Here is a 25,023-nt window from a genome sequence, read left to right as displayed (position 1 = left end):
GAATAGTTGCTAGGGGTGGAGGAGAGGGGATTGATATGAAGGGGGCATCGTTTTTGGGACGATAGAAATATTTTAGATCTTGACTGAGGTATTTACCCACCGCAAAATTCAGAAAAAATACACTAAAAAAGGGTAAAACTTGCTGTGTATAAATTATACTTCACAATAAACCAGACTTAGTTTAGCTGCAAATGAATGAAAGTGCACACTTTAAAAACATGTGTGAAACACAGGCAAAGTAGGTCTGGTGCTGCAAGAAAGAGCTTTAAATCCAACAAAGTCTTAAGACAAAGAAATGTCTCTCTCTCTTCTCCAGAGCAGAGACTGCCAAATGTTGAGAGTCACGATTCAGAACACTGGCTTCAAATGCTAGCTCTCATCTTTTTCCTGAGTTGTGCAAAAGATTCTCTGCTCCCTGGTGTCCCACCTAATCTTCTTTTTCTAATGGCGGCTGCTTTTAACCTTAGGCCATTTTCTCATCCGGGCCTTTGGTGAACACCATGATAAAGAATTTAGTACTTTCAAAGGTGACTTTCCTCCTTTTGAGTCACTTCTTTCTTCAACTGTCAAGATGTTCATGGCAAGGGGGTATATGAGGAATAAAAAAGACAGGATTCATGTTGCTGGAGGCGGCATGCCTTGAACAGGCTGCAGAGCTAGGGGGCTGACCGGGGGCTCACACAGGCTCCCACGGCACTTTTTGCAGGCACAGGTGTGCAGGTCCTCAGATTCTGGACAGGTTCCAATTTGAGTAATTATGTTCTCTCTCCCTAAGTACCCCCTACTGTTTCTGGTGGATACAGAATTCTTATTCACTTCCTGTACTAAACTGTTGTGTAGAGTTGCTGTGCAGCTGTTAAACAGCTGCCACGTTCCTCTCCATATATAGTCTCTAAAGCACTTTTGGATGAAAGGCGCTATATAAACATATTTTATTGTCATGTATTGGTTGCCTTTCCACTTAGTAGTAGGTTTTGTGAGCGTCTAACTATCAAATCCAGATCTGTATTCCACAGCACATCAATGTTTAATTCCTTCCCCTTCCTGTTCCCCAGCCCCCTCAAGGCTCTTACCACAAGGGTCCGTAGACACAGCGTCCCTGCAGGAGCACGGGGGTCCAAAGCAGCTACAAGATCCCACACTTTAATTTTTCTAAAGATCAAAAATGGGATAAAAATCTTGATTAAAAGCAAAATTAAGGGACCACAGGAAGAACAGCACAAAGTCACGGCAATAAATATGTATGGTGAAAGTAATTTATATGACAAATGCAGTTCACAAGAATATACAAAAACTTTTTTGTTTTTGGAGACTTGGTCCTTGCATTCATTCTTGGGTCAAGGTTATTGGTCTCAACAGGGGAAAAAGTACAAATTTAACCTAAAAATGAGGAACAGGTTAGCCTTAACCAAGCTGAAGATAGTGAATGGTAAATTTACACCATATTTTGGGGCCAGGAAGAGATCTTATATACTAGACCTCTTAATGATATAACAGATTATTTAGGCCTAGAAACCTACAATTCTGAGAATGGCCCAGGTCACGTGTACCAGAGGACTGGAACTCACTGAAGAACTCTGGAGTTTAAATTTTTTTTTTAAAGTTTATTTTTATTTTTGACACAGAGAGAGAGTAAGCGTGAGCCAGGGAGGGGCAGAGAGAGAGAGAGGGAGACACAGAATCCGAAGCAGGCTCCAGGCTCCGAGCTATCAGCACAGAGCCCGATGAGAGGCTTGAACTCACGAACTGTGAGATCATGACCTGGGCCAAAGTCGGACACTTAACCCACTGAGCCACCCAGGCGCCCCTGAACTCTGGAGTTTATATAAGCAAATTCTCATAGTTTAAGTAAGAAAAGCTTAGCCCTTCTAAAAATCAAACATATGGTTATGCCTTCTCACGGTAAATAACAGATAAAACCCAAGAAAGGTGGGAACAGATCAAAACCGGGGCAATGAGAAAATATAACCTAGCTGGAATGCGTCATCACACCCTGAACAATTTCCCAAGGGTAGAACAGTGACGGCTGACTCAAAGCAGAGGAAGCTCTGCTTCCTGCAGCTTGAGTTGTCTTAATCAGTAAAGCCAGCTCATAAACTAAGATCAAGCTGTAAGTCAGCTTCTGATACTTAAAAGCTGCCAGTATTTGAACTGTAGCCTTCCACTCCCCCATGTTAGGCACCCTGACAAGAAGAAATGATAAGGAGGCCTTTTAAGTGAATATACTTTCGTTAAGAGTTTACTGTGTGCTTACCACTGCTGGACATGGTACACACTCACAACATGAATGGATTCCAGTACCATTGCTATTAGACCAAAGAAAATAAAGATTACTAAACTTGTTGTAACTGAAATGTTAGAAGTGAAGACAAGAGAGCTGCACTTTTAGAATTTCTCAAAAAGATAAAAATTCAGGACCTTACCACACTGTGCCCCAAAGATACTGCCTCCAATATTTCAATTTTATTAACAAGTCACTATTTTATACACATATCCTGGTATACTGGGATTTTTCCAGTTCATTGCTTTATAGAGTAAAACAGACAAATGTATAACCAAATAACTTATATTAATGAAAATCAGGAGCAAACAAGTACAATTAAATGACTGGGAAGAACATTTTAGAAAAGTGAACAAGAAAAGAAAAGGAAAGAAAAGAGGAGAATAATAAATAATAGAAAAGAAAGTAAACAAGAGAGGTGCCTGGGTTGCTCAGCTGCTTAAGTGTCTTGACTTTTGATTTTGGCTCAGGTCATGATCTCATGGTTTGTGGGTTCAAGCCCTGCGTTGGGCTCCAGGCTCACAGTACAGAGCCTGCTTGGGACTCTCTCTCTGCCCTCCCTGCTCTCTCTCTCAAAATAAATACTTTTTCTTTTTAAAAGTTTATTTAAACAAAGCAAAGGTGAATATATAGATTAGGCACAAGAAATATCGTATCAGACCGCTTCCATGAAATTTATAATCTTTTAGAGTCAAGGGAAGACTATAACATCCTCAGGCAGGAGGGATCAAGATGTACATTTTTTTTTTTTTTTAAACCCTGTTAGCAAACTCACCCATCATAGGCCCCACTCACTATCCTCTTGTTATCAAATCGAATACAGCGCACCAGTTCCTCATGGCCTTCCAACACTCGTAAACACGCACCACATTCTATGTCCCATAATCTGGAAGAGAAAATTGAGTGAACTTTCGTGTATTCTTTTCTAAAGCTTTGGATGTTATAATAATACACTTTGTATGTCTTTAAAAAATCCACAAACATAAAATCAATCAACAATCATACAAAAATGTACTCTTTTCAATGTAATTTATTTCCTTTCTGCTGTATAACTCAGGCAGAAGAATGTATGATTTAAGTTCAAATGAAATATATATTTTCAAAGCACGATGCTTTACATAATTCTGTAACCAGGGTCCCCAAGGCATAAAAAGGATGAATTCAATGTCCCCAGTTGCCTGTGAAGGACAAAACCAAGCCAAGAGAAGTAATGCTTCCTGAAATCACTATTAAGAATGAGATGCAGGGTATCAGTGATATCCTGCTCTCACAAAGCATGTCCACGTCTGTTAGTAAGGACACTCTCTGCTTTTACCCACTGTCCAGGACAGTCTTTCTCATATAATGGAAACAAAAAGCAAGTTCTCAAAAACTTTCATATATTAATTTAAAAAATTATATGCTTCGAGACCAAGGCAAATGAAAGGACAATTTCCTTAGATGTGACAATAGCTCTATCCGTTGTTTTTTTAATAGCCTTTTCATTCTCTTAGTACTATTTGAAGGAACGGAAAAGGATTCATAAATCTTCCAAATTCTATTCATATCTGTGTCATTCATCTTTGTGAAGATGAAAACACCAAAAAAGTACTTTAAGCTGTGGATTCTTCATAATTTCAAATTATGGATAATTACATAATGCTAAGAAAACAAAATGCACAATTTCTAGTAGTGAAAAAATAGTTTTTCTTTTTTTTGTTAGAACACTGGTGAAAAAAAGGCCTTTTGCTACTTATTAGGACTTTTCAACTGTACACAGGAAGAGCTTAAAGAGGAGGGCCTTCAACCTCCATTTACTTATCACTCTTGTCCACTTCCTCATTCAAGCAATACCTTTAAAATAAGTATATCTGGTAATGAAACTATTATAGAATGGAAACACATCAATAAAAGGCTTTGCTATGCTATCTTTCTGCTTAGGACAAAAATTTTTTTTTTCTTTTTTTGCAAACTTTTGGCCTATAAGAAGCTACAGAAGGAAAAACATTTGGGGTGTCTGGCTGGCTCAGTTGGTAGAGCGTGTGACTCTTGATCTCTGGGCTGTGAGTTCGAGCCCCACATTGGGGGTAAAAATAAAAAAAATTTTTTTTAAGTTTATTTATTTATTTTGAGAGAGAGAGAGAGAGACAGTGCAAGTGGGGAAGGGGGGGGGAGAGAGAGAGAGAGAGAGAGAGAGAGAGAATCTCAAGAAGGCTCCACACCACCACAGTGCAGAGCCCAATGTGGGGCTTGAACTCACAAACCAGGAGATTAAGACATGAGCTGAAGTCAGATGCTTAACCGTGAGTCACTCAGGAACCTCTACAAATAAAAATCTTTAAAAAAAGAAAACAAGAAAGGAAAAACACTTTATTATAAACATAACACACTTGAAGATTTGTTTGATCCGTGTGCAAACAATGAATGGCAGAGTAATAGTGATCCCTTCTGGGTAAAGGCACCTGCTGCTCACCTGATAGTGTTGTCAGACGAGCCACTCACCACCAGCCTATCTCTGTACTGCAAACAGGCAATGCCACGTTTGTGTCCATTTAAGGTCCTTACAAACTCACAAGTACTTGTGTTCCATACCTGAAACAGAAATAGTATTTGGCAGTTGATTTGGTGCTTTTACTAATAAAATCTAGGGCAATTGGAGTCTTGGGGAAGCAGAAAAGAGTACTGAGCCAATAGGGGGAAGTCAACTTCTCAAACCAAACCAAATCAAAAAAAGAAAAAAAAAAAAGACAAGTTTAATTCTCAATAACACAGGGCTAATTTGTTGCTGGCTGCTATAACGTGAGAATTCCTCCAACTGATTTATTCTTATGGAGTTATTAGTCTGGTCTTGCAGACAAATTTTCTAGAAGCTGAGTTTACCCCTGGCCTTCTCACACTCACCATTATCTATAGGACTAAGATACCTAACCAAAATTTTCACACCGCTTGTCTCATTCATCGCCTTCTTACAAACAGACTAGTATCTGAATTAAATATTAAACTACTCCATATGGACGTTTAAATACGAAATTTCGCTTGATTGGATTTTCATATGAACACCCTTACTCTAAATTGGAGACTTATCAAAAGATGCCTCATTACCTTTATAGTCCTATCTCCAGACGCAGAAACGATGTACTTGTCATCAAAGTCTACAACGTTGACAGCAGCTCTATGTCCGACTAGCACCCTCCGGAGGGTAATGTCAGTTGGGGAAGCCATATCCCATACAGCAATGGAACGGTCTTTGGAACAGGTCACCATCATGCCATTATTGAAACGTAAGTGCAGAACTGCTTCACAATGGTGAATCAAGGTGTTTAGCATTTCACCTGTATTTACATCCCATACCCTGGAACAAACAACATTAAGAAGCTTATCTGAGGCTTCGATGATATTCCTGGCTATGATCTATTTGACTACCACATTCCCCACTCATCTTGCCTCATTTTCATAATTAGTGTTATACTCTACCCTCTTGTAGCTTTGGGACTGAGCTGAGGTAAAGAGTTCTGATGGACCACAGGGAAGTGATAGATAGAGGGCTGGACTAGGAGAGTAGGACAAGGAGAGGGACAGGATGCTGCCAATGTGAAATCCTTAAGACACACTATTTGAAATATGGGTGAGTTATATGGGAGAAGGGTAAGAATGAGGATACAACCACTGTCACCTACTAATTGGGCCTAGACTTCAAGATTATTACAAAACTTCTGACATTCAATCTGATGCCTTTAATGAGATACATTTTTTTTTTAATGTTTATTTTTGAAAGAGAGAGAGACAGAGTACACATGAACATGGGAGGGGCAGAGACAGAGAGGGAGACAGGATCTGTAGCGGGCCCTGTGCTGACAGCAGAGAGCCTGATGCAGGGCTTGAACTCAGGAACCGTGAGATCATGACCTGAGCTGAAGTCAGATGCTTAACCGCTTAACTGACTGAACCACCCAGGTGCCCCTAATGAGATACATTTTTAAGTAGGAATCTGATTAATGACAGTAGCATTAGTGTCCCACGGATAGCCCTCAGGAAATAGAACTGATTCAGGCCAAGAAGCTTCTGTAGGAGTCTGACTTAGTACTGTGGATTTGAGCTTGATAACCCTGGATCTTCAATTTTACCATACAGGCCAGGCCCAAGATGACCTATACTCTTAAGTCTAAAGTTCCATTTCTGTGCCTTGAACGGGGGTAGAGATCAAGAATAGCCATCCCAGGGGTGCCTGGGTGCCTCAGCTGGTTAAGTGCCTGACTCTTGATTTTAGGTCAGGTCATGATCTCAAGATTTATGGGATCAAGCTCTGTGCTATGAGCATGGAGCCTGCTTGGGATTCTCTACCTCTCTTTCTGCCCCTCTCCCTGCTCGCTCATGCCCGTGCTCACTTGCTCTCTAACAAAATAAACATTAAAGAAAATAAGGGAAAAAAATAGCCACAGTGTAAATGGGGGCTTACAGCAGAGTGTGGGACCTTTGGATATCTTGAGAATTTTGTGTGATGACATATTTCGATTACTCTGTTTTTGTGTATTTACTTTGATTTTCATAACACATTTTATTTCCTTTTCCAATTTAACCCCATCTTTTAGAAAATCATTTTGTCCCTTATCCTGTAAATGATGTTAGCCTCTACAATGTTTAGCTTCCTTGAGGCACTCCAGAGCATCAATAAACGTTAAATGTCGATAACTATAAGAACTGAGTTTGCTATGCCTTTAAGTCAAAAGACAAGAAAGAGGAACAGCCTTTTCTTATTCACAGAGGATAATTTGGATTGGTAAACATTTAACTTCAGAGGATCTAACAATGCAGTTAACTGCTTTTTTTTCCTATTTTTTTTAAAAGTTACTTTTGATACATTATGTTTGGAAAATCCTTTAGCTTAAGGCAAAATTCCTAACAGAGGTTTCCAGCAGTGCTGCTGGTACCCAGAACTCAAGCTACACTGGACTCCAGCAGCATAATGGCTATGTCATCAAATCACTAACGCCTCTGGAAATTGAAGGTCCCTCCCTGAGTAAAGCTTGCAATTAAAAACTGCAGGGACAGCAGGGGAGGGGCTGGCAAAGAGAGAGCATTGCTCACCTGTACACATTTTAAAGGAGGTAATGCATGTCTGTACCACAGTTATAACCACCTGAAAGGAGGCTTAATTCCATTCACATCATTCCCCTGCGAGGTGGTTTTTGTAAGGCATGCACAAGGTTTACCAAGTTTTTATAACTGATGATTTTCCCAAATTAAAACAGAATATGTAGTTTCTTCAATGTGCAAAAATGTAAACTTGCCTTAATCATTCCTAAATCAAGTTTTCTACTTCTAGGTGGACACAATGATGTGGAGAGCTGATGGCTTATTCTTCTTTAGTTATGAAGTTTCAGAACTGCGTTCATGCAGCTACATATAGCAAAACTACTATCTATGACAAAGAACAGAGCAGATCTGATATTCCAGAGTTCAAAAGATCATTTGGAATTCTCTACCTGACTGTGGAATCCGATGATCCAGTTATGATCACCCTCTCATCATACTGGAGACACAGGACAGAACCCGTATGGCCTGTGAGAATTCGCTTGCATTCCAGCGTGCTTTTATCCCAGATCTAGGATGGCAAACAAGATCTTTTTGATCACTGTGATAATGGGGTGGTGCTGAGACTTGTTGGCTCTACTATGTGCTTGATTCCTCTAAAGAATCAAAGCCCAGAGTAATGTGGAATGCATTCTTTTCTATAGGTATAGCTAAGCACCTATATATATGTATGTGTGTGTGCGCGCACACACACACACACACACACACACATATAGGTGGCTTCAATACTAATGCAGACTTTATCCTTTTCATTAAGGAACAGAGGTAACCTATAATTATGTGAAGCCTAAAGGAGTAATAGCACATTCAGCACACTTTAAGGAGAGAATTTAACCCTAGGACTATCCATTTGTACATGCTTCTGGCAGAAAGCAAGTAACTGTCCTTTAAGGAAATGATTCTGGCTTCAGGATGGGAAACAACCTAAAACTCTCATTTACCTTCTGGAAATAATACTTAGAGATGACGCTGGGACTGCTTTATTAATGTGGACACCCTTCTCCTTCAGCCATCTTCCCATTATTGAACAGACCTCACCTTGATTGTGTTGTCTCGAAGGCCGCTTACTATCTTCTGATCATCATACTGTAAACAGTAAACTCCTTTGCTTGTTTCACTTCGGCAGTGGATTCTCTGTAAACTATGTCTTCCACATCTCCAGTTAGATTCTATTGTCTAGGAGAAGGAATAATAAAAAGTTAGTAATTAGGAAAGGACCAGCACTAAATCCTTATCTGACTTTCATGGCAACCAATGACAAATGCTCAGTGCTTCACTCTATTAACTATATAGAACTTAAGGCAAACTCAAAATACGTTTTAAAAAAACCACTGTTTTGGGGCGCCTGGGTGGCGCAGTCGGTTAAGCGTCCGTCTTCAGCCAGGTCACGATCCGTGAGTTCGAGCCCCGCGTCAGGCTCTGGGCTGATGGCTCAGAGCCTGGAGCCTGTTTCCGATTCTGTGTCTGCCTCTCTCTCTGCCCCTCCCCCGTTCATGCTCTGTCTCTCTCTGTCCCAAAAAAATAAATAAACGTTGAAAAAAAATTTTTTAAAAACCACTGTTTAAATTTGTATAACATTTTTTCATTTGTAAAGTTATTAAAGATTTACTTTCTAGAACTCTCCTGCATATAACTCATTCAATTAAATGATAAACCTGGTGGAAAAGGGGCAACAGAGGGCAAGCTGTGCACTTCATGAGGTTACATGCTCAGTGCTCCCCATACCTATGTGGTGGCCATTTCTACCAGTGAACTTCCAGGAAGGCTCAATTCGTAAGATATTGGAGTATCATAACAGTCTCAGTGCTATTGCATGAAGATATCATTTTCTCTCTCTCATCTACTTATCTACCAGTAAACAATCTTTAAAAGCTTTAAAAATTTTGCCTGGCAATTTATTATATTTTACCTACCCTATTTACTTAAAAGAAATTGATTTTTAACCCACATTAATAAACCTTAATGGGTTTGCTGTAACAATTCTGTTATTGAAGAATGCTGATGATTCTCTAGTATTTGGCAAATATCCAAATATAAATAGATTCTTACCTCAATGTCTTGTATAATTTTAGGATAAAGTGCTCTATAAAAGGAGTTGGGAGGAGTGTTCCCATCAGGAGGTTTGTTTTTGAATAAATACTGTCCCCTAAAAAACAAATATTTTCAATAAAAATCACAATATCAAACATTTACAAGGAGCTTCTTATTTTTTCAAAGTGTTGCCACAGTTACCATTCCATATAATCTCCGTAGCCTGGAAAGGTGTGAAGTTAAGCCTGATTTCAGGAGCCCCAACTTTCTAGGTTCTAAGGAGCTCAGTCAACACTGATTGTAAACATGACCACTTGTAGTGTAGCCATCAGAGTATCAGGCCTTCAGGAATACTATAATGTCATCAAGCAAATACGTATAATCAGAATTTATCAACTAGTCTATCAGACCTCTGTACAGGCAGATTCACTGGGCTTTTGAAAATTTTGTTAGTGATGGTAACTACTAACTCTGAACTAGGCACATGCCCCACATTCCCTCCCCCCTCCCCCCACCCCGCCACCAAGTAAAGCTGTGCCAGTATCAGTGGAGCCTAGCATCATGGGCAGTAGGAATGCCTCTATCACGGAGATCATTTTTTCTAGTCTTCATTTATGTGGGGTAAGGTGTGTTGGCAGCTCGGGCACCCAGGCTGCTGGTGATCAGTGTAGCTGTGCTTTAAAAGGAGCAATTCAATTCATTTTGACAGAGAAGAAAGGAAACACAGGAGTGTCCAGCAGCAGGTATGGAAGAAGATGAAAAGAAATGCCTAAGAGCACTGTGCTGTCAAGTCTAAGGCATGACATTCTTTCCCAGGTTCCTGGCTATGCACATACATACATGCATTTTACTGCCTTTCCTTGACTCCAGTGAGCAACATTTGTTAGCATCTCCTTCCTTATGACAGCACATCTCTGGAATACTCGTATCCCAAGCTAGATCTTTGCTACAAAAAAAACCAGTAAATGGCAATCACTTCCTGCTGGGTAAAAAATTTAATTCCTCATCCTGAAGTTAAGAACCCACCGAACACGGTGTGGAAGCTAGTAAACCCCACTATGGGTGTACTAACTGCTGTTCTCACTGGCACCGTGCCTTGCAAAGTGGAGATAGGCAGAAATGCCTCAGAGTGTAATCCTGGCACCAGAGAAATCATGTTTTCTCTGGGCCAGTCATCCACTCCTCCCTCTATAGCTCCATTACAATATAATTAATTGTTCAATGTCTCCAGGAGCGCTTCTCCCCTGCCCTCTTCCTATTATACACCTTGAAAATTAGTTGAGAAAATTTATCAGGAAGGTAGCTTTCACTTCTGTGTTAATAGAGGAAGGCAAATCTAGAGTGGAGAAGCTAAAATAATAGTTTATAAAAGGGGGCTAATAGGAGCAAGAAATATGATACATCAACATAAAGGGCAAACAAGACACATTGTGAAATAATTCTGGGTTACAAGCACACTTCTCTTATTCTGCAATAAGAGAACAATCTTACTCTGCAAACACACTAACCAAACAACAGATTTTGAGTGAAAAGATCCTAAATCTGGTTAATAGTTATAACTTAATAATTTCAATTCCAACACCCTTTCATGAGGTGATAATCACTACATTCATTTTGCAAGCAAACAAATCAAATGCCAGGGAGGTTAGGTAACCCGCTCAAGGTCACACACCTAGGAAGTAGACCTGGAATTTGAATCTAAGTCTGATTTTAGAGCCTACACTCTACTACTTTATTATCTCCCAGTACCCACCATTCCTCAGAGATTCCTGCCCTCCTTTTAATCTCTGGCAATTGACTATAGGCACCCAGGATTTTCTTCATATGTAATGAAACTATCCCTACATTCTAAGAAAAGAGAAATCATATAAGCCTCTGATTTCATTTTTTACCTCAATGTATTTTTCATGCCTTGCTAAAGTGTCTGAATTTCTTCAAATTAAAGGTGCTACAAAAAAGGGTGGTGAGGTGCTGAAAACTGGTTTTTCAGTCTGTATCTGTGTTGTAAGTCAAAACCTTTTATGATGGAAGCTCTCTGACAACAGGGACCACTTCTGTGTGAAATGTCTAGTACCTCTGAGAATGTAAGTACATGATAAATGCTAAATATTAAATTTAGAATGTTATCATAAAATGTGATCTGCTGATTAAGAAAATGGACTTTCCCAAGTGGTCGTTTATTATACTTTTAAGAGTTACCATTACTGAGCACAGAGAGTACACTCAATATTATTCAAGATAGAAAGAGACAGAGTTCATGTCCTAGGGGCAGACTGTCAAATTCATCTAAATACAACAGTGGAGTGGAAGCTAAACCCAAAGCTTCATTAGAAAACGATATTTACTTATTGTTTTTGGTTGGGGGAAATGGAAGAAACTGTCAAAGCCAGGATCTGGGGAAAGGTATGAAAGGAAAACTTTATTGACACAGTAGGCTTAGAAAGACAATCTGAGAGAAGATGAGAAAGTGATCATAGATTGAATTTTTTAAAAAGTAGGGGAGAACACTAACACAAGAAGAAAGTCAAATTTAAAAATACAAGCAGTCACTGGGACGCCTGGGTGGCTTGGTCGGCTGAACGTCCGACTTTGGCTCAAGTCATGATCTTGCGGTTTCTGAGTTCAAGCCCTGTGTCGGGCTCTGTGCTGACAGCTCAGAGCTTGGAGCCTGCTTCGGATTCTGTGTCTCCCTCTCTCTCTGCCCCTCCCCTGCTCTTGCTCTGTCTCTCTCTGTCTCAAAAATAAATATAAACATTAAAAAAGTTTTAAAAAGACACAAGCAGTCAAGGGTGCCTGAGTAGCTCAATCGGTTAGGTGTTCAACTTCGACTCAGTTCATGATGTTGCAGTATGAGTTCAAGCCCTGTGTCGGGCTCTGTGCTGACAGCTCAGAGCCTGAAGCTTGCTTCAGATTCTATGTCTCCCTTTCTCTCTGCCCTTCCCCCACTCATGCTCTCTCTCTCTCTCTCTCTCTCTTCTCTCTCAAAAAAAAAAAAATACAAGCAGTCAGAGAAAGTCAAGGGGGATATTAAAGGAAGTCTCCACGGGGTGGACAAATTCTTGTAATTTCATGGGGCTCTATCAAGGTAAGATGACAAATGTGGCCAGGGACAAAAGAATATGGTCTGAACTATGAAGGATGCTCAAAAGAACAGAAATGGGCTCCTGTGGTTGAGGAGATAGGGAAAGAGTGATAATCAATACTGGATCCTAGATTATTTCTCATCCATACCTTCATATACCCTTCATATAAAAGGCAAAAGGCCATCTTTTCAATGATCTTGTTTGTTTTTTCTCTTTGTAACCAACATAACAGATTTTCCTATTTACTGCCAACTCCAAGTAAAATTGTGGAGGCTCTTATCTTTGGTATTTTCACAAGCATCTGTCCAAATCTGCTTATCTGTTTCTTGTTCTTCCTGCCTTCAAAAAAAAGAGTTTGTAAGGGCACCTGGGTGGCTCAGTTGGTTAAGCATCTGACTTGATTTCAGCTCAGCTCGTGATCTCATGATTCATGAGATGGAGCCCTTCGTCAGGTTCTAGGCTGATAGCATGGGATTCTCTCTCTCTGGCCCCTTCCCCCCCCCCCACTCCACACAAGTGGTCTCTCAAAATAAATATATTTTTTAAAAAGTAAAAAAAAAAAAAAGTTTGTAAACTCCCAATGTCTGATAAAGGTTTACTGTTACTTACAGTACAAATGGGAACAAAGTATATTTTAACAGGGAAGAAACCTTTATTGCTATGGGAGTGAATCTCTGTCCTAGAGATTTTAGGTTATGAGTTCCAATTTGGAGGAGAATTTGGGTTTTTCTTTTGAAATGTCATTTTTTAAAAGATTAAAAAAAATTTTATTTTTTGAGAGAGAGAGCATGAGTGAGTGTCAGTGAGGGAGAGAGAGACAGGGAGACAAAGGATCCGAAACAGGCTCTGCACTGACAGCATGGAGCCCCATGTAGGGCTTGGACTCACAAACCATGAGATCAAGACCTGAGCCGAAGTTGGATGTTTAATTGACTGAGCCACCCAGGCGCCCTAAATGATGTTTTTTTTAATTTTTATTTTTTTAATGTTTTATTTATTTTCTGAGAGAGAGTGAGAGAGAGAGAGAGAGCACGAGTGAGCGCACGCAAATGGGGGAGGGGCAGAGAGATAAAGAGACACAGAATCTGAAGCAGGCTCCAGGCTCCGAGTTGTCAGCACAGAGCCTGAATTCACGAACCATGAGATCATGACCTGAGCCGAAGTCGGCTGCTTAACCAAATGAGCCACCCAGTGCCCCTAAATGACTTTTTTTTTTAGAGTTTATTCATTTATTTTGGGGGAGGGGGAGGGAGGGAGGGACAGAGAGAGCGAGAGAGGGAGGGAGGGAATGAGCAGCGGAGGGGCAGAGACAGAGAGAGAATCCCAAGCAGGCTCCGTGCTGTCAGCACAGAGCCCAATTCAGGGTTCAGTCTCATGAACTGTGAGATCATGACTGGAGCCAAAATGAAGAGATGGGCACTTACTCAACTGAGCCACCCAGGTGACCCTGGAGAATTTTTCTTTTTTTCTTTTCTCTTCTTTTTTCCCTGTGAGGGGTAGTAGAATATTCCTAGCTGCCCTAAAGCTCTTCCACGTAAGCAACTGCTCTATATCTAAGGCTGGTCCTGGCATGCCTATTAGCAAAACGATGGATTTTGAATCCCATACAACTATATATATGTGTATATATATACATATATATATATATATATATATATATGTATATATATACACATTTGTTTTTTTATAAAGAGTTTATTTCCAAAGTATGAAATAAATTATGAAAGGTTTCTATTTTTCTATATAGTGAAATAAATGAGAATAAGAAAAACATATTTGGGAAGAATAACACTATGCTTTCATAAATTCACGTCTATATAGCCAAAGAATAGCCTGGCATTTGCTTCCTTTAAAATTGAATTTGAGGGAAATTATAAAGTCTTCCTAATAGCCAGAATGACAGAAATTTCTTGAAGCATTTCATATAACATTTAGGGGTCAATATGTTTATTATATATCAACGAATTTCAAATATCCAAAAAGATAAAAGAAAGGGAGCCATAAATTTCAAAGATGAAAAAAAAATGAGCTAACTATATTTTAATGAAAATTGCTGAGAAAAGCTGACCCTCTTTTCTTAACAGTTTTGTATCTCTTTATGGTCCAAGATATATAATTGATAAAATTAATTGCTCAGGATATCCCTGAGCACACATATGTCTGCTGGTGCATTTCTCTCAACTAAAATATTTAATATGTCACTTTTATTTTACTTATGAAATTATTCACACCTGACTTTCTTTCAGTGACATTCTAGAGATATCCTTTGAAAGTACATATAGAAGGCATCTTCCAGAAGTTCTAATGAAATGCTACCTTTATCTTAAAAGAACAACAATAAAATTGGTGAGGTCTCTCAGGCTGCTCACTATATAATGCCTCAAGGAATTCAGGATTAAGCAGTAAAATCTTAAGAAAATATGAGTCTTCTGAGGAAACAGTGAAATATACTAGATGACACATTTCACTCTTTCCCATGCCTAGAGTTCTTATTCTAGTTGAGTGTAAAAATAATTTTGATTACAAAGGTGATAAACCACCACAGGCATGGATTAAAGACAAGAAATCTTCTGAAGGAGAACATACTTATTGGTTCGGGATTGTTTCAGGCATCTGATGGCTTCTGTGTGATTTACAAACTGCCTATCAGCCCTTTTTCAGGACACTACTTTCTGCCCAGAGAACAGAATGCTGTAAATGAAGTCGGTTTTTAATCATTTTTTGCAAAGTAGTATTAACACAGTATGTCATTTATGAATGATTGGTCAGAAGAAACACTGTTGAGTACGTGTACAACTATTTTACATTTTGTGCTATAAACCAGCAACATCATCATATTCAATGAGAAGCAGTCTCTCTGGTTCCCAATATTATTCCAATGACTCTGAACGGCCAAGTCCTGAAGCTCCATGATAGTAAGAAAGTTAAAAGGCTCACCATCCTCTTCGTTCTGCCAGGCCTCTCCACAGAGAATCCGTCCTGACCATTCTCTCAATGAGCTTCTTCCATAACATGCCATCAGATGTCACTCGGTACCATTCCTTACATACAAGTTCAGCAGCACATAGTGATTTGGCATCCAGGTATGACAGAATGTTCTCAGCAATGTGATCCAAACCCCGAGCTGTTGGGTTTGGGGGAGGAGGTAAAGAAGAGAAGCATAGGTGGTGAATGGTTTTTTACAAAAGGTCCTTAAAAAAAGAACAGCATTTATTCTGTTCTGAAAGCATATCATTGTCCCTAGTGTGGTCCAGTTTCTTTTTCAAACAGAAACTTGGGTAAAATGAGTGTCAATAATTTTTCCATAAGGTTACAGAAATGAACAGTATTTTCCATCTTCCTTTAGATAAGGAAGTTAGAGCTAACAACTAGCAAACCCCCCAAGACATTAAAAATAAAAAGGATTCCAGAAAACAATTCACATCTATCTATATGGATTTCAGCACTAGGGGATGTTCTATGGATGGCATCTCAAAGTCTGTGATTCAGACCCCCCCAAATCTCTATATTAGGTCCATTTCTCATTCTGTTTCTATTACTGCTGCAGTTCCAAAGCTGTTCAGTAAAAGAAATATCCTTTAAATGTACTAGGGGAGAGGCACTAAGTCAGAATGTGCTGGGTTATAGAATTTTGGGCATGCAGAAAGAAGAGAAGAAGGAAATACAGATTGGTATGGGAACATCCCAAGAGGAAAACAGAGAGGTATGTTTAAGTTCAAGTATGAGTTTAATTTCAAATGTTTAAAAAAACTGTATTTGAGAGTAGTTGCTGCTATAAAGCCTACATGACAGCTGACCAAAAGATGAAAAAAATCCCAGACCAATAAATAACTTGGTTAGAATTTCAGAGACCATTTTGTAGGATGTATAGAGGAAAACAATGGAAGTAGATCTTGGGCTTCCTAAACTGGATGGGCTTCCCAGTTAAAATACTCTACCACCCAAACCTGTACTGAGGCCTCAGAGAAATATATACTATAAAACAGGATGATCACACGAATAAAGTTTTTGGCTATTGTTCTAATTCACAAATGAGACAAACACATTCACGGTTATTTCTTTTTCAGGTTACATATCAGAGGTGTGCTAAAGACTTAAATAGTGCAGAAGGATTCCTTCATACTCTGACTCCCTCAGGCACAAACTTAACCAAAAGGAAAGAGAATACCACATTTCATTTTGTGCCTTTCCCTTGAATCACACAAAGACACAGTTGGACACCGTTAGCAACAACCCAAACGTGCTTAAACATTATTCTAATTATAAAATTGTATGGATATCAGACACATTTTTCAGCAGATTTGGAGAAGAAAGCATTAAATGGATTTTGTTTGGCTGGCATCACATGTTCATATTTAAGCATAAGCAGATGGAGGCATCCATCACTTAATTCTTATTAAAGGAAAATGACTATAACCCAATTAAAGATATAATAATTAGTTCTTAGTGAAAAAAAACAAAAAAACAAAAACAAAACAGTGATGGTACAATTCCTGCACCTTTAAATTGAAACTTTCTATGCCATCAGAAGTTTCCAAAATTCATTCCTGTGTTTTTAATGGCTGTCATCAAATTGTTCCTGATCTTCACTATATCCCTATAGTAAGTCTTTGGAAGTAATTTCACCTAACACTCTAAACAAACCCATTACATTAATGGATTATAGGCATTTTTTGAAGTAGTTTGGTTTACTAAATGTAGCCAGATGGTGTAGGTTTGTAAGTTAAAATGGCCATAAAGCATTAGCCTGATGATTTAATATCTTATAAAGTGGTCAGCAGATACACACCAGGGATCAGGATTAGGCAAAGGATACACAGATCTCATCAACTCCTGCTCAATTCTTAGTGGTATATGCTTGAGATAGTAGCATGTCTCAGTAACTGGGGAGAGCACAGTAATGAGGTACACACAGATTGTTCACACAATGAAAACTGTTTGCCTATGGCTAAAACAAAATCCAGTGAGGGAAGAGGGGGCAGAAGTCTATTCTATTTAACAAAAAATATAGATACAAATTTAGTTTTAAAATGGTTATTTCTAAGATATAAATAGGTATTTCTTTTGTTTTAAAGGGTGATTTAAATTCCAATTTTGAAAAAACAAATTAATTGGCCAAGATGAAGCAAAGTAGTAATATGCCTTTTGGGGGAGGGCTGGCATATTTTTGAAGAGGACAGTTTGGCACAAGTATTAAAAACCTTGAAAATATTCGTAATAATATTTCTGTTACTTCTTCCTAGGAAAAGACTAGTGAATAAGAATGTCTACCACAGCAAAGTTTACAATAGGAAAAACATTTTAAACTACCTAAGTGTCAAAAAAAGGGGTTAAATAATACTTGTTTTGGCCCCCATAAAGAATATATAATACCATAAATAATTACGTTTTAAAAGAACACTCAGGAAAATACATTAAGAGAACACAGTAAGAAAAAAATGTTACAAACGTTTTAGAAGGAAATATACACACCTAGAAAAAACAGTAAGGCTACATGCCAAAATATTAATAGCATATTAGCAGCTCTCTCTGAATGGTGGTGTTCTGGGAAATTTTATTTTTATATTTTAAATGGTTTTGAATTTTCTAAATTTCCTATAACTTCTATAATCAGGAAACAATTGAAAAAAATAAAAACATGATATAATAATATTTTAGAGATTCACTCATCTTTTGTACTATATGTTCTTTTATAGCTTTTTTAAAAAATGTTTTTTAATGTTTTTATTTATTTTTGAGAGAGACAGAGCAAATGGGAGAGGGGCAGAAAGAGAGAGGAAGACACAGAATCTGAAGTAGGCTCCAGGCTCTGAGCCGTCAGCACAGAGCCTAATGCAGGGCTTGAACTCATGAGTTGTGAGATCATGACCTGAACTGAAGTCAGATGCTCAACCAACTAAGCCACTCAGGCACCCCGATACTGTATGTTCTTTTAAAATAAACTTTTAACACAGAGGACAACCTTGTATTTCCTCGAGATAGCATTTCCTCCAAATACTGATGTCTACAAAGTATCCTAGGATCACCATCAAGCATTCAGTAAAACCACCACATCATCTTCCACAAAAAATGTATTTTAAGTGTGTGAGCTTGTGCATGTGTGTGTTCAAACATATATTTAGCTTATGATAAATGTTTGGTTATTGAGAACAGTGAGGTTGCAAAGCCTGGTGTTTACAAATTATTGTCACAAGGCTCCTGAGATATCTTTCTTTACAAAATACTCACTTAAAAATTCAGTCCCATAATTTAAATTATTCTGTTGACAAATTCCCATAGAAATCCAAATCCAAGTACATAAGTTAACATATCTTGAAGCTAAGACACATTATCAAGGTAGCACCTCACAAAAAATTTTATCTGTACCTCTCAGTGGGTAAGAACAGGGTGACTAGAAGGGTAGGAGATCCAGAGAAGACTGGGGAAAGAAGAGTCTCTATTTCCAGAGTTTGATGTTTTGGGTATTTATACCCCAAGAAGGTAACATTAAAGAACTCAGTTTATAAAAATCAAGCCAATAAAGACTTTTAAAAAGAAAGATGAAGATCTAGTTCCTTACCATTGTCACATATCTTCTAGGCAAATTAATGGCTCACAAACACCCAGAGACCTACCTGGCAGAGCAGTTATGAAATCCCTCTGCAGCATAGGTTTAAGATATGAGTTTATGTGTCCATGTTGGTAATGACACATTTGGGATATAAGATGTTCTACAAATTCCACTTGATCGGACTCTGACCACTGCTCAAAATATTTGACACACAGCTCCTTTTCCTTCTCATAGCTTGCTGAGAGTTTTCGTTGCTTGGGCACAATCATACTGGAAGTGCCATTGGCAAGTTTCGTCTGTAGAAGGGGTGGATTAAAAGAAACATGAAACAGTAAGTGCTGAAAATGAGGGAAATATATAATTTTTTGGTCTGGCATGCTATATGATGTCTATATGATGGAGCTCACTCTGTTACTCTATTAGTAATTGGATGCTTATGAATAGCAATTACATAGAAAGCCACACAAAGACCACAGTAAGTTGGTAAATCAGAAATAGTGTTGGATGACTAGACATTCATGTCTAAAAGTTCACAGGAAGATATTATTTGGAGATACACAGATGAAAACTGAAAGCTGAAAGCATGTTAAGTTATTATTACTAGCAAGCAAAAAAGCTAATTTGCTTTTTTTTGTATATACCAGTTACTGGACATTTATAGAATTACTTACTCACAACTTATTTTTTACTAATCAAATAAGAAACCTTCTATGCAAAGAAAGGCCAATGAATAATCTGAAACTCTAGTACCTTGGAAATAAAGCTTAAATATAACATGTATATGTTCAACCTACCCTTTTCCTTCTAAAAAGGAAATCAAACTTACATGCCATACAGTCTTTCTATTAATTAGTTAGCTCATTAAGAAAATATCAACTGAGCATCTACGATGTGTCAAACACCGTCCTAGGTGCTAGGAATACAACACTGAACCAAAATAACAGTGTCTGTTATCAGGAACTTATATTGTAGTATGTACAGCAAGATAAAAACATAACCAAATACTGGAAAATATAATGTGCATAGTGCTATTAAGAAAAATAAGGGGATATGGGGCGCCTGGGTGGACCAGCTGGTTGAGTATCCAACTCTTGATTTCAGTTCAGGTCATGATCCCAGGGTTGTGCAACCGAGCCCTGCACTGGGTTCCATGCTCTGTGTGGAGCCTGTTTCAAGATTCTCTTCCTCTGCCCCTCTCCCCCACTCTCACTCTCACTCTCTCTCAAATAAAAGATTAAAAACTTAAAAAAAAAAATAAGGGGATAGGAAAAAAAAAAAGTATACATTATTGTACTAGTAAAATTCTAAGACGGCTCCCCCCAAGATTCTGGGCCTTTGGTATGTATGTATGTATGTATGTATGTATGTATGTATGTGTGTGTGTATATATATATATATATATATGTGTGTATATATATGTATATATATATATATATATATATATATATATATATATATATATATATCTTCTCTCAGCTATTCGAACAAACACATAGGCACTGCTTTGATTTAATTAAGGTGCCAAATCAGCTGACCTTAGGATAGGGAGATTGCTGGAGTGGGTGTGACCTATCAAATGAGTTCTTTAAAAGCCGAGAGCTTTCTCCAATTGGTTACTGAAGAAGAAGGGGACCACATGGCAAAGGATGTGGTCAGCCTCTGGGAGTTGAGAGAGCTCCCAGATGACAGCCAGTAAGGAAATGGGTACCTCAATACTACAAAGGCAAGGATCTGAATTCTGCTGACAACAATGAGCTGAGAAGAGGATTTTCCCCCAGAGCTTCCAGATGAGAACGCAGCCTGGTCAGCACCTTCATTTCAGCCTTGTGACACTCTGAACAGAGGACGTGGCCATGCTATGCCAGACTTCTGACCTAGAAAATTGTAAGCTAATGAATGGGTGTTATTTTATCCTGGTAGTTTGTTATGCAGCAATTAAAAAAAACACAAAAAAACTAATATAATTATTTAAGCCTAAGGGGTCAGAGATAGTTTCCCTAAAGAGATGACTTCTGAACTGAGACATGAAGGAAATGAGGAAATTAGACATTTTGTTACATGGGGGAAGAATGGCCTAGGGCAAAGGGAATTTGAGGGCAAAGGTCCTGGGTGGCACAGTCTGTCTGGCATTTTTAAGGCACACCAAAAAGGCCCAGGTGGTTTGAACCAAGTGAACAAGAAGTAAGCTGGAGTAGTTCAAGCCAGTTCATCCAGGTCATTTAGGTGGGAGCAGCCAATCTGCAAGACGGCCTGAAACAATTCCATCTCTCCCTGAACATTGAATGCTGTTCCTTCCATCAAAAGGCAGAGTTTATCTTAGCCTTTGAATCTGGGCTTTGGCTAACAAAGTGTGGAGAAAGTGACATTCAGCTTCTGCTTACTTCTTAGAGTCTTGAGCTACCCAGTAAGAAATTCAGGCTACCGTGCTGGAAAGGGAACTCAGGAAGATGAGCAGCTACGTAGAGAGAGAGAGAGAGAGAGAGAGAGAGAGAGAGACAGTGACAGAGAGACAGAGAGAGAGATCACATAGACAAGCACCTAGAAGCCCTAGAGTGACATGATCTGACTTCTTTTAAATGGAGCATGGCTATGTGAACAACAGACTGTAGGGGACATGAATGGAAATAAGGAGACTGATTAAAAGACTACTTCAAAGTAGTCCATGGAAGAGAACAATCTTTTGGACTAGGGCTGCAGAGGTAATGAGAAATAATTGGGACTCAACATATACTTTGAAAGCTAAGCAAACTGAACTTGCTGACAGACTGGACATGGGGTATGAGAAAAGAAAGAAGACAAGGATCATATGCAAGTTTGAAGCTGAGGACACTTTTCAAAGTACTTTGATAGATCTTCAGCACATTTGCCTGAGGCAATTCCAATTTGGCAGGAAGGCCAATGTTACTATGTAGCTCATACCTGCCTAGACATATTGAACGTGCTATAAAACTATCAAATTTGGATAATCAACTTCTGCTATTCAAGGCACAGGCTGGCTTAATTTCTAAATGTTAAATCCTACATGCAGGTTTCTTTACAAATGATCCATGAAACACAATTCAAAGTGTATGGTCAAGAATGACATTAGCCATTCTGTTTACACGAAAGAGCTGACACCTGTAAGCAGCAGGCTCTGGTATACAGAGTTGGGTGTTTTCTAGCATAAGTGCCTCTGTGGTCTATGATATAGACTAAAAATGATTAATAAGAAGCTTGTTGGACACAGGCCTTGGGGGACTTCAGAGCTATTTTGGGGTAGGTTATTTGTTTGCATTTCAGAAAAGAAAAATTTGTGAAATATGGAGTAAGATTTAGTGAGCTAATAGGTGGGTGTACAAGCTTCACCAACACCACTTCTCATCTCAACAGCCCAAACCTCCCCCTCCATCATCTTTTATAAATTTGTCTTTTTGTCTTTTAAAAGGTGGAAATGGGTTGGAGTTGGATGCTACCCCAGGTTATTGTTTTCTTGCTAAAGACCAGAAATGCCAGGAACAGAGAACAATAATCGGCATGGTAATGAAATGATTCTATTTATAATCTTCAACAAACCAGATGTTTCTAGAATCACAGGGAGTCATGCTTTGATCAGTGGCTATCAGACTATTAACAGATAAAAATGCCTAAGGATTTCACAAATTTGGTTATCCCACTGCAGGAGCTAAAGTTCAGCCAGGACTTCCTTGTATTTTCAATGATCCAATCATAAATAGGACCTAAAACATTTGGCTACTAGAAATGAAGTATAAACTGATAGTTCATGTGTGTACCAACTGTCTGGGCTACTCCAGCTGGGACTACATTTTAGTCACAACTTCCAAAACAGAGTATTTCCTTGTGAGGTAGGAACACACACACCTTAGACCCATTATTGCTTTGAATGAGTTGCTTACTCTTAACCTCTACACCACACTGTGTTTTTTAAGAGTTGTGGTCCTACAGTAGTACAAAGACCTGGTTTCAAACTCTAGCTCCACGATTTACTAGCTGTGTGTCATGGAATAAACAACTTGATTTTTTTTTTTTTTGAGTCTTTGTTTCCCTCATATTGCCAATGGGGATAATTACACAATATATTCCACTGGGTTTTTGTGAGGATCAAATAAAATAATCTAAGAAAAGCATGCTTAGTTTACTACCTGGCACACAGTAAAGTGCTCAATAAATTAACACTCCTAATGAACTTATGACATTGCTGGAATTGGACTTTCCCTCTTCTTTTGAAAATACATACTTCTGGGGCACCTGGGGAGCTCAGGCAGTTAAGCATCTGACTCTTGATTTTGGCTCAGGTCATGATCTCACAGTTTGTAGATTTGATCCCCATGTCAGGCTCCATGCTGATAGTGCAGAGCCTGCTTGGGATTCTCTCTCTCCCTTTCTCTCTCTGTCCCTACCCCACTCGTGCTTTCTCTCTCTCAAAATATATAAACTTAAAAGAAAATCCTTATTTCTTTCTCACTATGTAATATGTATTTTTCTATTTTAATTTTTCATTACAGTATAATATACATAAAAGTGCATAATTTTGGAGCACCTGGGTGGCTCATTCGGTTGGGCATCCAACTTCTGCTCAGGTCATGATCTCACAGTACATGAGTTCAAGCCCTGCACTGGGCTCTGTGCTGACAGCTAAGAGCCTGGAGCCTGCTTCAGATTCTGTGTCTCCCCCTCACTCTGCCCCTCCCCTGCTCGTGCTCTCTCTCAGAAATAAACATTAAAAAAAAAATTTTTTTTAAAGTGCATAATCTTAAGACAAATATATGACTTCACTTGTATGAGGACTTTAAGAGACAAAACAGATGAACATAAGGGAAGGGAAACAAAAATAATATAAAAACGGGGAGGGGGACAAAACATAAAAGACTCTTAAATATGGAGAACAAACAGAGGCTTACGGGAGGCGTTGTGGGAGGGGGGATGGGCTAAATGGGTAAGAGGCATTAAGGAATCTACTCCTGAAATCATTGTTGCACTATATGCTAATTTGGATGTAAATTTTAAAAAAAATAAAATTTAAAAAATGTGCATAATCTTAAATATATAGCTTGATGAATTTCCAGAATGTGAACGCACCCATGTAACTAGCACCTAGATCAAGAAACAGATTACCAGGAGCCTTATAAGCCCTGCCTTGACTCCTTTTTTTGGGTTGCCAGCCCTGCTAAGGGTAAGCACTATACTCATTTCTTTTTTTGGAAAACTACTTTTTAAAACTGTTTGCCTGGGGGGCGCCAGGGTGGCGCAGTCGGTTAAGCGTCCGACTTTAGCCAGGTCACGATCTCGCGGTCCGTGAGTTCGAGCCCCGCGTCGGGCTCTGGGCTGATGGCTCAGAGCCTGGAGCCTGTTTCCGATTCTGTGTCTCCCTCTCTCTCTGCCCCCTCCCTTGTTCATGCTCTGTCTCTCTCTGTCTCAAAAATAAATAAACGTTGAAAAAAAAAATTAAAAAAAAAAAATAAATAAAACTGTTTGCCTGGGACACCTGGGTGGCTCAGTTGGTTGAAATAAAATATTTTCATTTATAAAAAATAAATAAATGAATAAAACTGTCTGCCTATACAATTTACAGTAGCATTAAAAAATATAATACTTAGGAATAAACGTAACAACATATGTGTTAATACCTGTAAAACTGAAAGCAACAAAACAGTGCTGAGGGAAATTAAAAAAAAAATTTAATGTTTATTTATTTTTGCATGCGAGAGACACAGAGAGCACAAGCAGGGGAGGGGACAGACAGGGAGACACAGAATCCAAAGCAGGCTTCAGGCTCTGAGCTGTCAGCACAGAGCCTGATATGGGGCTTGAACCCATTAGCTGTGAGATCATGACCTGAGCCAAAGTTGGATGCTTAATGGACTGAACCACCCAGGTGCCCTGGGTGCTGAGGGAAATTTTATAAGACCTAAATAAATGGAGAGATATATTATGTTCACAAATGGGACTCAATATGGTTAAGATGTTCATTCTTTCCAATCGATCCATTGATAAGGGTCAATGCAATATCA

At 38.8% G+C, this 25,023-nt stretch overlaps 1 protein-coding gene across 2 annotated transcripts in view; it reads right to left on the bottom strand.

Annotated features, from left to right (window-relative positions):
* Positions 1 to 25,023, bottom strand: part of BTRC (beta-transducin repeat containing E3 ubiquitin protein ligase) — a 181,997-nt gene that overhangs the window by 12,450 nt on the left and 144,524 nt on the right. Inside the window, exons 4-12 of one of the 2 annotated variants that reach the window (XM_047073328.1) lie at positions 19,080 to 19,311; positions 15,403 to 15,589; positions 9,401 to 9,497; positions 8,390 to 8,527; positions 7,744 to 7,862; positions 5,363 to 5,612; positions 4,734 to 4,852; positions 3,057 to 3,167; positions 1,074 to 1,152 (exon numbers count right to left, since the gene is read on the bottom strand). In XM_047073328.1, coding sequence (XP_046929284.1) covers positions 1,074 to 1,152; positions 3,057 to 3,167; positions 4,734 to 4,852; positions 5,363 to 5,612; positions 7,744 to 7,862; positions 8,390 to 8,527; positions 9,401 to 9,497; positions 15,403 to 15,589; positions 19,080 to 19,311 — 1,332 coding nt within the window. Of the gene's footprint in view, positions 1 to 888; positions 1,153 to 3,056; positions 3,168 to 4,733; positions 4,853 to 5,362; positions 5,613 to 7,743; positions 7,863 to 8,389; positions 8,528 to 9,400; positions 9,498 to 15,402; positions 15,590 to 19,079; positions 19,312 to 25,023 lie in introns of those variants that run through there. The other variant, XM_047073329.1, reaches the window with a different exon arrangement.

This window comes from Lynx rufus, unplaced genomic scaffold, assembly GCF_022079265.1.
Source record: "Lynx rufus isolate CCGP_SWC_20201006 ecotype Redwood Valley unplaced genomic scaffold, mLynRuf1.p SCAF_11, whole genome shotgun sequence".
Lineage (NCBI taxonomy): Eukaryota > Metazoa > Chordata > Mammalia > Carnivora > Felidae > Lynx > Lynx rufus.
Note: the sequence above shows the minus strand (reverse complement) of the source record. Positions and strands in the feature narration are given on the sequence as shown.